The sequence below is a fragment of the Notamacropus eugenii genome, chromosome 7, assembly GCF_028372415.1.
Source record: "Notamacropus eugenii isolate mMacEug1 chromosome 7, mMacEug1.pri_v2, whole genome shotgun sequence".
In the NCBI taxonomy this organism is placed as follows: domain Eukaryota; kingdom Metazoa; phylum Chordata; class Mammalia; order Diprotodontia; family Macropodidae; genus Notamacropus; species Notamacropus eugenii.
This window is the reverse complement of record NC_092878.1, coordinates 28,764,298-28,777,056: the sequence shown is the minus strand read 5'-3', so window position 1 is coordinate 28,777,056 and position 12,759 is coordinate 28,764,298. Positions and strand designations below refer to the sequence as shown.

At 42.8% G+C, this 12,759-nt stretch overlaps 1 protein-coding gene across 4 annotated transcripts in view; it reads right to left on the bottom strand.

Annotated features, from left to right (window-relative positions):
* Positions 1 to 12,759, bottom strand: part of CAPN3 (calpain 3) — a 79,817-nt gene that overhangs the window by 18,671 nt on the left and 48,387 nt on the right. For 2 of the 4 annotated variants that reach the window (XM_072622761.1, XM_072622762.1), the window contains exons 5-10: positions 12,220 to 12,388; positions 10,452 to 10,592; positions 5,429 to 5,512; positions 3,371 to 3,456; positions 2,516 to 2,593; positions 1,370 to 1,530 (exon numbers count right to left, since the gene is read on the bottom strand). In XM_072622761.1, coding sequence (XP_072478862.1) covers positions 1,370 to 1,530; positions 2,516 to 2,593; positions 3,371 to 3,456; positions 5,429 to 5,512; positions 10,452 to 10,592; positions 12,220 to 12,388 — 719 coding nt within the window. The remainder of the gene's footprint in view (positions 1 to 1,369; positions 1,531 to 2,515; positions 2,594 to 3,370; positions 3,457 to 5,428; positions 5,513 to 10,451; positions 10,593 to 12,219; positions 12,389 to 12,759) is intronic. The other 2 variants (XM_072622763.1, XM_072622764.1) reach the window with 1 other exon arrangement.

Here is a 12,759-nt window from a genome sequence, read left to right as displayed (position 1 = left end):
AAGCTGAGGAAAATGAGACTCCAAAAGTTAAATGATTTGTCTATCCATGTTCATGTACCAATTGTTGGAAAGTAGGATTTGAACCCAGCCTTCACGTAGGGGCAGCTGGATAGCTCCATGGATAGAGCACCAAGTCTGCAGTCAGGAAGACCTGAGTTCACATCTGACCTCAGACACCAGCTGTGTAACTATAGGCAAGTCAATTAACACTGCCTCAGTTTCCCCATCTGTAAAATGAGCTGAAGAAGGAAATGGCAAATCCTACTAGTATCTTTGCCAAGAAAACCCCAAATGGGGTCATGAAGGGTCGGACATAGCTAATTGACTAAACAACAACTCATCTGACTCCTCAGTACAGGGATCTTTTTACTACACAACTTTGTCTCTCAATACATCTTATCTTGATGAAGGAGAAACAATTCGACATTCGTTGTTTTTTAGTTCTGTCCAACTCTTCATGACCCCATTTGGGATTTTCTTAACAAAGATATTAGAGTGGTTTACCATTTCCTTCTCCAGCTCATTTGACAAATGAGGAAACTGAGGCAAACAGGGTTAAGTGACTTGCCCAGGGTCACACAGCTAGTAAGTGTCTGAAGTCAGATTTGAACTTAAAAAATGGGTCTTCTTGACTCCAGAGCCAACACTCTATCCACTGCACTCCCTAGTGACCCACTGAATAGCGTAGTGACGATAATATCTTTCTTTTAGAGATCTCAATGTGGAGTAGAGTTTGGAGTGGGATAGAAGGGAAGCAAGAAGTCCAACGTGGAGCTGCCCCTTCATGTTACAGGTGAAAAAACTGAGGGCCAGGGCAGCTAACTGACTGACCCAAGATCACATAGGTAATAAATACCAGAGGCAAGATTTGAATCCAGGTCCTCTGACTCAAATAAGTTTGGGAACCTCTGCTCTTCACCATCCTGGCTTTCTAGCTTTTCAATGTCCTAAAAATGTGGTACCTGAAATGTACTCTGACCCCATTGATCTGTGTCAGTGCCCATGATCCTAGGCCACTGAATTGAATGACCTTCTCAGGTGGGAAGAATCCCTATTTACAATACGGCAACCGATGTTCATCAAGGTTAAATCACTTTTTGAGGCAATTGGGGTTAAGTGACTTGCCCAGGGTCACACAGCTATTAAGTGTCTGAAGCTGGATTTGAACTCAGGTCCTCCTGACTCCAGGGCCAGTTACTCTAGCCACTGCACCACCTAGCTTCCCTCAGGATGCTTTCCACTGTACCATACTGCTAACTATTTCTAACAGTAGCTAGGCTCTCATCTCTGTGTGCATAAACTCTGAGCAGAGTTAACAGTCAGACTCACCTGAGAAACTAGCTCTCCTCCTGACAGTTTCTTTTCTTACCTGGAAAGTTGCGGCAGCCTCCCGCAGAGCATCCCCGCACCCAGCGACCTTCGTTCACAGACACAGTCCAGGTCTGGAGCTTGTCAGATTCCAGGGCATCAGCCGTGAGGTTGCAGATCTCAAGCTTTGTGAAATGATACATGAAATCTTCATAGGACATCCTTAGAGGGCCAGAGTAGAGAATATTTAGAGGGTAAAAGTAGAGAAAGGGGAGGTAAGGAAGGAGAGGCTGATGGAATAGCAAAGCTCTAGAGTGAGTGGATCTTTTAAAAAAACAGTATTTTATTTTTTCCAATTACATGAACAAATTTTTAACAATTGTTAAAATGTTGAGTTCCAAATTTTCTCTCTCCCTCCCTTCCCTCCTCCCTAAGATAGGAGAGATTTGATACAGGTCATATATGTGTAATCATGTAAAATATATTTCCATATTAATCATATTGTGAAAGAAGAAATAGAATAAAAGGAAAAAATTATGAAAAAACAAAGAAAGGGCCAATAATCTGCTTCGATCTGCACTCAGACTCTATGGTTCTTTCTCTGGATGTGAAGAGCATTTTCCGTCATGAGTCCTTTGGAATTGTCTTGGATCATTGCGTTGCTAAGTCTATCAACTCAGCACAGCGTTGCTGTTACTGTGTACAGTGGTTTCCTGGTTCTGCTCACTTGAGTGAGTGTGTCTTTAGCAGGAAAACACAAAATATCTGAGCTGGAGATCTTATCTGGGAAAATGCCATCCATGCTGGAGGTAAATGATATTCAGACCAAACCATCATCTGAGTATGTCCTCTCCCTCCAAGATCACTACATACAAACACACCCTCTGTATTGGAGAAGGCAGTGATGGACTCGGGGAGGTCATCCCAGCACTGTCTACCTTCTAGGGAGTGTAGAAATTTGTAGAACCATCATGGTTGTTCTGAAAACAATGTGGGACTCAGTGATTAGTCCTATCCCTTGGCTTTGAGGAAAATATGTTGCCGGGGCTCAGAATGGCGGGTAGCCAAAAGTTTTGGAGAAACTGAGATTCCCGCTGCTAGCGGTATCTAAATGGGACTTGAGATCTGAGGCTCTCTTTCTGAATTCTGTCTTAGGGCTCTGGGCCCAACCCCAAGATGGTGATGGCCTTGTGGATCCTAGACTCACCAGAACTCTCCGTCCTCTGTCACCTGGTGCTGCAAGCGAGATTTCTCCGCCTTGTCAATCAGCGCCCAGTCCTTCCACCTGGAGAAGAGTATCACATAAGAAGGAAGACCACTTCAGAGACCGTACCATTGCATCCCAGCAAATCCAACCTGCCTAGAGCCAACTAGGGTCCAGTGGTGGCCAAGCTGCCCCAAGTCCTTGCCACCGCGAAATCTCAAAGATGGACAGCATCTAGTCCATTGTATTCTTGAACAAAAATCTTCACTGCCACAATTCCAAGTGGTGCACTATGTGAAGCAGCTAGGTAGACCTGGGGTCAGGAAGACCTAGTGCAAATGCAGCTTCAGTCTTTTACTAGCTGTGTGACCCTGGGTAATTCACTTCACCATTGTCTGCCTCAGTTTTTTCACCTGTAAAATGGGGATAATCATAGCACCTCCCTCCCAGGGTTCTTGTGAGGATCAAATGTGATTATACTTGTAAAGTACCTGGAACATAGTAGGTATTTAATAAATAGTTATTGATTGACTGAAAAAGACGGTTTTATTTTAGTAGCCCCAGCACCTAGCACGGTGTTGGTTGTAATCATTTCTCTGATGGCATGGTCTTTTTCAGCAATGAAGGATGAACACCCACACATACAGCAATGTGTTGGTACATAGCAGTGCTTTAAAAAATATTTGCTGACTGACGGAAAGGGACTGTTTCATTTTAGTCATTGTAGCCCCAGCACTTAGCACAATGTTTGGCACATAGTAGGTGCTTAATAAATGCTTGCTCATCATTCCCTACCCCCCTCCCACCCCTACCCTGCTACCCTTAGAGTCTCCCTTCTGGGAGTCTCTGCCCACCTACCCATCACTCCAGGAGCCGTTCCATTCCACTTGACCCCAGGGGTTCCTCAGCCGCACCAACTTCACCTTCTCTCCTTTGAATGTCGTCTTGGGCAAAATACGATCAGTCAATGAACAGTCATTTATGAAGTGCTCAAGAGGTGCCAGGCATAGGCAAGAAACAAGCTCATCTGTTTGAAAGGAGTTTGCCCCTTCTGACTCTCACCAAAGTCTGGGTGGTACTTGCCTAGGGTGTCCTAATCAAAAACTTGACATTAATGTGACTGAATTACAAACCTTTGAAGTAACAGTGAAAGAAGACACCATCTGGAATCGGAGGATCTGGTTTGGGCTCACCTCTCGTACTCGTTAATTATGAAACCTCAGGCAAGTCCCTTAAACTCTCTAAACCTCATCTATAATCCCTCATGCATAGGACAGGGAGTCTTGTACATAGAATAGTCATAGGGACCGAAGAGAGAAGAGTATATAAATGTGTGATGCTCTCCTTCAGGGTGTTAGAGTTCGGAAGAAGGCTAACAGAGCTCTGAGAGTGCGAGAAGGAATTTCTCAATCCTCTACAAAATAATTTCCCTCAGTTTCCCCAATAATTTCTTTTTTCCTAAGAAAATTTTTATTGATCGCTTTTGCTTTCATGTTGCCTGATTTTCCCACCCTTTCTCTCCTCATCCTAAAGAGTCACCTTTTATAAAAAAGTTAAAGAAAAAATAAAGAAAAAGAGGAAGAGAAACAAAAATGAGTAAAAGCAATTAAAACATTGAAAGAAATCTGACAATATATGTAATGCTCCATGCCTGTGGATCCTTCCCTCTGTGTAGAGGGTGTTCTCTTAGAAAATAATTCTCTAAGATCTTTTTCCCAAAGGAAACAAAGAAAATGAAAGAGGACACATAGGTGCTCTTTTTGGAGCAGAAAAAAACTAGAAACCAAAGTGGTGCCCATCAGCTGAGACATGATTAATCAAATTGTGGTATATGAATGTAATGGGATATTATTATACAGTAGGAAATGATTAAATGGATAGTTTCTGAGAAACTTGGTAAGACTTTATGAAGCGATGCAGAGTCAAATAAGCAGAACCAAGAGAAGAATTTAATATACAATAACCCTATAAAGACAAATTACTTTGATAGGTTTAAGAACTCTGAGCAGTAAGGGGCAGCTACGTGGCACAGTGGACAGAACATTAGTCCTGGAGTCGGGGGGACCGAAGTTCAAATCTGATCTTAGACGCCTAACTATCTACGTGACCCTGACCAAGTCACTTAACCCCCATTGCCTCCAAAAAAAAAACCCCAAACAAACAAACAAGAAAGAAAGAACTCTGATCAGGACAAAGGACCAAGCATGTCTCCAGAGAAATGATGATGCATTACGTTCCCCACTCCTTGACTAGGAAGTGATTGATTCAAGCTGCAGAACAGCACATTGATTTGTTAAATTAGATGCTGCAGGAACTTGTTTTGCTCAAGCAGGTATCTGCTACGAGTTTTTTTCCCTTTTTCTTTTCAGTTGGGGGAATGGTAGAAAGAGAAAATAAATGCTTATTAACTAAAAAATAAACTAAAATTCAGTAAAACATTTATCCGTGAACTTTCTAGGCTAGACTCCCCTTCCATGAAGTAGTTGCCCCCTAGGTCTCTGCTCCCTAGAACCCCACTGTCATGCCAGCTGAGCATCCTCCACAGATATCTAGGCACAGACAGATCTGCTCCTGACTTTTCATCTCCCATCTTGGTAGGAGGATGACTCAAGCTATCCTGCCAACCCCAGTTTTGCTCATCACTAACTGGAGCTTAGCCTGGCCAGTAGCTAACAGGAGCAGTAGATAGAGTGTTGGACTTGGAGTCAGTAAGACCTGAATTCGCATCCTGTCTCATAGTTAATAGCTATATGATAGGAGGCAAGTCCCTTTTCAAGCTTGATTTCCACATCCGCAAAATGGGGATAATAATCTCTACTTCATGGGTGTGGTTGGGAGGATCAGAGGAAGCGGCGTGTAAAATGCTTTTGCAAACCTTACATATAGTATTCTATGCTATTATGATTTCACACTTACCTCCTCTAGTCCAGTGACTGAATATGCATGACCTTTGACCAGCCCACAGGCCATCCGTGTCTCATACTGCACTGGAACAATGGTCTGTGGAGCCCAAAGCAGACAGGAGGTCAGTGACAAGACCAGGAACGGTCCAGGAACTTCTCACATGTTTCTCGCACCTGGCCCATGGGCAAGCAGCCTCCCTCCCAACAGGGAACATCAAGGCCATGAAGTGGACCTGAGGTCTGGAATCTTGGAACTCCTACTGAGAGGAGCCTGGGCATCTGGGTACTGTTACCCTTTATCTATCCTGCTTCTTCCCTGGCCTCTAACCTGAGAATCCTCTTTTCTGCCTACACAAGGACAAGGGATGGGGAAGGGGAGTGGACTTGGGATTTCACTGGGATAGGGATATCCCAGAGGTAGAAACTCCATCTACCAAAGCAGGTTGATATGTTTCTCTGTTAATTACAGTTTGAGTTGTCTAAGGCACTGAGAGGTTGTGACTTGCCCAGGGTCATACAACCAGGATATATCAGAAGTGAGACTTGAACCCAAACATTTCTGACTTTGAAATCAGTGCTATATTACATATCATGCTATTTCCCTGATCTGTCTAAATACTTCCTCTTTTCTAAAAAGGGAAAATTAAGGAAAGACTTAAATTAAACTTCTTAGTGAGGGTCCTAGCAGAGAACACACAGACCCTTGCCATCAATTGGTGTGGCAGATGGGACACTGGCTTTGAAATCAGGAAGATACGAGTTCAAATCCTGCTCAGACACTTATTAGCTGCGTGAGTCAGGGTAACTCACAACTTCTCTTTGCCTCAGTTTCCCGCTCTAATGCATAATAGCAGCACCTACCTCTGTGACCTGCGGTGAGGACGAAAGGAGATAAAGGAATAAACACTTATTAAGTGCCCACTATGTTCCACCTTGACAAATATCTCATTTGATACAGCAACCATACAAGATAGATGGTATTACTATCCCTATCTCATCTACCTACTGAGGTAGACAGAGATTAAATGGCTTTGCCCAGGGTTACACAGTTGGCAAGTGTCTTAGACGGAATTTAAACTCATCTTCTTTGCCATAATTTTAATTATTGCTACAATTATTATAACTATGGATCTACCAAATCAGGAAGTGCCTCGACATCCAACAGGAAAGTGTTGGCAGCTATTATATAATACAGGATGAACTTAGGCCCTTCTCTAATATTATATGTATAAGACACATATGAATATGTGCACACATGCACATACATGTTTATACCACAAACAAATGTGTACATATGTACCTGTATGTGTACAATTACATAGGATGCACACATATACACATGCGTATATAGGCACAGACATACACATACATATAGGTAGTTAGGTGGCACAATGGATAGAGCACCAGGCCTGAAGTCAGGAAGACTTGAGTTCAATCCAGCTTCAGTAGCTGTGTGACCCTGGGCCAGTAATTTAACCCTGTTTGCCTCAGTTTCCTCATCTGTAAAATGAGCTGGAAAAGGAAATGGCAAACCATTCCAGTATCTTTACCAAGAAAATGCCAAATAGAGTCACAAAGAGTCAGACCCAACTGAAACAACCGAACGACAAAATAAAAACACACATAGGCACTGGCCCTTGTTTGGAGATGGGACTGTGTCACCAAAGTGCTAAGAAATAGACTTTCAGAGAGATAAGAATGGTGCCCGAACACACCACTTGCAGACTCAGTTATGCCAAGCCATGAATAGTGGCCGGAGGGGGGAACAGCAGCTTTTGTTATGTGGGGGCAAAGTTAATTCAGGCTCATTTTCAAGGTTTAGAGGTCAGAGAAAATAAAGATCCCCCCACCTGTTCCTAAGCCTATGCTCATGTGCATAGTCCTGGGGGGAGGAAAGTGGGGTTCCTATTCCTTGCCCCTTAAAGCCACGTCAGTGGTGCTTTTAGGATGTCGGAAAGATTTAGTCCCTGCTCCTGACAGGAATCAGGTCCAAAGCTGAAGGGTAAGGGCCCTGCCATTCAAATCAACGGAGAACTCATTTCATCTGAAGTGTGTGTGTGTGTCTGTGTGTATGTGTGTGTGTGTGTGTGTGTGTGTGTCTGTGTGTGTGTGTGTGTGTGTGTGTGTGTGTGTGCCCGCGTAATGGGAACAGTCTAGAGGTCTGTTTAGCACCACTCTTACCCAGACCTTTTCTGGGAATTTGAGAAAATCTGATGCTCCCTAAACCCCTAAGCTTATCTTGGATACTCACTCCTACAATCCACAGGACAGACAGGGAGCAATAGCTAGAAAGATACTTGGTGAAAAAAAAGATAAAGGGGGAAGAAAAGAAATACTAGTGTGGTATTATGGAGAGAGAGCTGGTCTGGCACTTAGAAAGTCTTGGGTTTATGTAACCCCAGGCCAATCACTGAACCTCAACCTGTACTCTAAGACTGAGGTACACACACAGCAGGTGCCAAGCTGCATTGGCAGAAAGGATTTCCTCACTGGGGATTCCCTACACCAATGAGATAATATGTTTATTTATTTATTTTTAAGATGTAATGGGCTGCCTTGAGAGAGGGGGTTTTCCTTCAATAACAATCTTCAACCACAGTAAGTTAAAAAGCATTTACTAAATGCCTGCTAGGTGCTAAGCAAAGGAAGAAAACTTGCTTGTCTGGCCTGCGGTAACGGGTATTATTGTTCACCTATGGGCTGGACTATATGGACTATATACCCTTCTCAGAAGGGTAGAAAGATGGCAGTCTGGGGGATGAGTGGGGGGTGGGGACTTCCCCACCCCCAGGGCAGCTCGTTTAGGTTTACCATTCCTGGGTCATTATAAAAGGAACAGCCTAATCTTTGCTTTCTTTCTCCATGCTTCTCTCTTCCCCTCATCCTGACTTTGTCACCCTTCCAACCTCACTTGATCTCTGACATCCAAGAAATGTTGTAGGAATCCCCGGAGACCTTCCCAAGCAGGGGATGAGCTCATGCACAGTAATGCTGGGGAAGAGCCATGCCTGGTGCTTCTGCTACATTTGTTATATAAAGGAGAATTGACAGGAACTTGAAATAGTCAGGAAAGAGGCAACACAGAAGCCCAGGGAGATCCTGGTCCTCTTAGCATCCAATATCCCACCTCCTTCTCAGTTGCCTGATAACACAGATACTTCAGTTTGATGGGAAAACCTGTGGCTGTAAAGTCAGAGAAACTTGGTTTAAATTCTTACCATCCATGTGATTTAGGGAGAATCGATTCCCTTCCCTATGCCTTGGTTTCCTCATCTATAAAATGAGGGGGTTGGATTAGATGACCTTTGAGGTGCCTTTTCAGTCTTTAGATCTCTGATTCTTTGGTCCCTAGACTCTCTCCTACAGCTTAGACTCTGGCCCTTCTAGCAATGCCAGCAGAAGAAACGTGGATCAGCATAGGATTTCTGGAATACAAGCCCTAGCCTGACTTAGACTTTTCATGGCTCCCATCCTCACAGGTCACAGACAAATGCCTGTATCCCTGAGAGGGATGGATAAGATAAGAGGTTCTCTCATTTTTCATCCTCTAATTCATGGATGAGAAAGATGGCACATCTGTGAGAAGTCAAAGAAAATGGAATTTAGTTGTTCAGAAGTGGAGAGAAGTTTTATCAGTAAGCCTTGAGCAGAACCTGGGAGTTAGGCACTATCTATAGACAGGGCAGCAGTCTGAATTCTCCTGAGTCTAACCTCCCTGGGACTCAGTTTCCACATCTGTAAAGTGAAAAAGGATTGGACCAGGTTGTCTCGGAGGTCCCTTCCAGCTCTAAATCTGTAATTCTATGATATTCCCCACTATGAGAGAGAAAGATGAAAGTGTCTCTTTTGTAATTCTGCCTGTTTTATAAATAATGTCGAAACTTCCTGGGACTCACTATCTGGACGGATCACCAAAGAAAAATTCTTCAGGTGGAAGGAACAATACACTGCCTTTCTTCACAGCCTTGGAATGTCACAGAATCATGAGTATTCCAGAAAGGACAGACATAACGATGATAATAACAATATATTTGAATACTCAAAAATATCTCGCTATGTAAAAATATATAATTTAATGTAAAGTATATAAAACATATCTCACTATAAACTTGTAAAATAAGTAATTCCTATCCCAATTTATAAGGGAACAGTCTCAGAGGGGTTGAGTGATTTGCCATAGAGCAGTAAGTCAGAAGGATTACTCGGCCCCTGAACTCTGACATTCTTTCCATTCTATCATGCTTCTTTTCCATCTAATCCCATCCCTCTTCTAGTCTCATTTCTTTATTATAGAAAGGAGGAACCCATGGTTCAGAGACAGGAAGTAACTCACCCTAAGGTCACACAATTGAGTAAGTATCAGTGTAAGGTTTGAACCCGGGTCTCCCCACCCTCTTACTGAAGAAAAGAGGAACCTTGTGCTTCCCATCACTTTGAGATGACTGAAGCTATCAGACCAATTATATTACTATTTTACAAATTTTTGTACTTCAATATAATTATTTTCCCAGTAATCTGATGTATTTTATTTTATACGTTTAAAAATGTGAGCCACAGGTTTCACCAAATTGCCAATAACACCAAGAACACCCTTGATCTAGATAGAGTAGTATTCAGCCTTTTCACTGACCCTATCACTTTCTCTCTATTTGCCCTACCCCTGAGCACTGGTAGGTAATTGGGCAATAGAATGGTCTATAACCTGTATAGATAATAGTGTGAAGCACCATAATAAAGTCCCATACTAGTGACCTGGAAGCAGTTTTTCCCCAAGACCCAAAGCCAGGAAGTGATTTGTCCAAAGCCACACAAATAGTTTGTTAGTTATTGGCAGCTAGAATTAGTCCCCAGGTATCCCAACTCCTAGACTACAGCATTCTCAGTTAAGTCTGTTCCAAAGCCTCAAGTTGTCTGCACATTTAGCACTATGCAAAGGAAAGGCAAGGATCTGAGTACCAAGAAGGATCATGTAGACAGGAGAATTGGTAAGTATTGTCAAGAGGGAAGGGATTACTCATTGTCTCAGGCATACAAACCCGGGTTGGCCTGTCATCTGTGCCTCTGGGATCTAGGTCTGAATCCCTCAGTTGGGAGTTATCCAAATTCTTCACCATCCTAGCAATCAGCTCCCCCATGCTACAACCAGGAGAAGTCCCATAGGTCATGTTTGTACCATCCTGAGGACAGGGAAAGGAGGGAGATAGGACAGTGAAGGAAGATTGGGGGGAGAAGGGGAAGAGGGAAAGAAAGAGGGCAGAAAGGAAACAAGAAATTCATTAAGGACAGAAGCAAACTCAGCCAAGGAAAAAGAGGAAAAATGGAAGCTCTAAGAGTGAAAAAGAAAAAGATGAAAATAAGGCAATAAAGGAAGAAAATGTAGAGAGAAAAATCCTGTTTTTCCTTCGTATGGGCAGGGGTATGTTGCATTGGTTGGTTCCATCAAAGTCATGGTACTAGATTTGAACTGTACCCATCTGGTGAATCCCGAAGAAAAGGGGCAGATGCTTGGCCCAGAGAAGGATAGTGACCATGAACAGTAACGAGTGACACATTTAGGATCCATGGAAGAGACTGGAATTCAAGTCTATTCCTGTCTTCCACAGGGAAGGGGAGGTGAAACCAACAAGCCTTGAGCATCCCACATGTAGAAAGGTGTCACTGCCTTCCCTCTAGACCAGGTGTTCTTAATTTGAGGTCCATGGACTCCCAAAGTCCATGGACTTTGATTTTTTTCAGGGGATCTAGGAACTTAAACAAAAAGATATTATTTTTACTAATTCCTAACTAAAATTTGACATTCCCTTCAATATAATGTAGGTAATATTCTAGGAAGGAATTACCAGTACCAGTGACTTTGTCACCAATAGAAATTACAGATATTTTATATCACATCACAGTTATTGCACTTATCTCTATCATGTATGCTCATCATTACTTTGAAATTATTGAAGTTATTAGACCTGCTATTAGATATAATAATATTATAGTTTGTTTCTACTTGGATATCTATTTCAGTATAATCGGCTTTCTTTGTAATTCTATGTATTTTATGCATTTAAAAGCATTATTCTGAGAGGAAGACCATAAGCTTCACCAATCTGCCAAAGGGTCCACAACCCAAAAGAGAGATTGAGGACCCTGGGTTTAAACAGAGAAGCAGTCTGTCTTCTCAATGACCCTCCTACCTTCTCTCTATTTGTTCCACTGCTGAGCACTGGTAGATAATTGAGAAGTAGACTGGTTTACAACAGAGGTGGGGAACCTGAAGCCTCGAGGCCATGTGTGGCCCCCTAGTGTAGCCCTTTGATTTAAGAGCTGCACTTGAGGACCTAGAAGGCCACATGTAGCCTTGAGGCCACAGGTTCCTCACCCATGGCCACAGCTTGGATATGTATAAGGTACTACAACAAAGCCCCAAACTAATGACCTGGAAGCTTTTATTCCCCCAGAAGATACAGGCTCATTCGGCTATGAGAATATGAAAGCTTTCCACAGTACAAGTAAGCTTTGTGGAAAACTGTCATCAAAGACTCAGACCTAGAGAATTCTTAGTTATCTAGGCTGAAACCTACTCAAACTCAAGATTAGGAGTGGACCTACCCAGATACTAACCTACAAATAGAATGACCCTGTCATAAGGAATCCTCTGACTCTCCAAAAAATAGGGATAGTTCCTGCTTCCCTTGTTAAGTGGTTTCTGAATTGACATTACTACTATCACGAGGGAAGGCGTCAATCATGTGGCTATCCATTTACCAATGGACTTGGATGATACTTTGCCCACCTGGACACCCCTGGACTCACATCAATGGAGCAGCCCATGAGGGAACCCCTCTCAATAGCTTTCTTCATGATCTTGTACATGTCTCTGGGAGCATCCTTGATCTCAAAGAATTCTGTCACTCCTCCAGTGAAGTCCTCCATAGCTTCTGTGGTGTTACCACCTTTCAGGGCTTCGTAAGAGCCATGGAGCCTTGGGAGAAATAAGAAGGAAAATTTCAGATCACAAAGTTCTAGGGCAATGTACCTCACATGGTTCACCTGAGGTAACCAGCTTTAGGTTGATAAGCTGGAACCAGGTGGGCCTCTGATGTCTGAGCTCCAGAGACAGTTAGCATTGGTAAATGCCTGGGTCATTGGAGAACTGGAACAAAGTTGCTGTGAGAGTCTGCAGGGTAAGGAGGCAAAGTCTTTATTTCTATTAGAGAATTTTTACAACTTGGAGCTGCTTGTCGTGTAGATGAGCCTTAGTTTTCATAATATTCATTGACTTTTTCATCCTTTAAGATTTTATTGATAGCCTTTGTTTTTAAAACACCTACATTTCTAAATAGATTCTTTTAC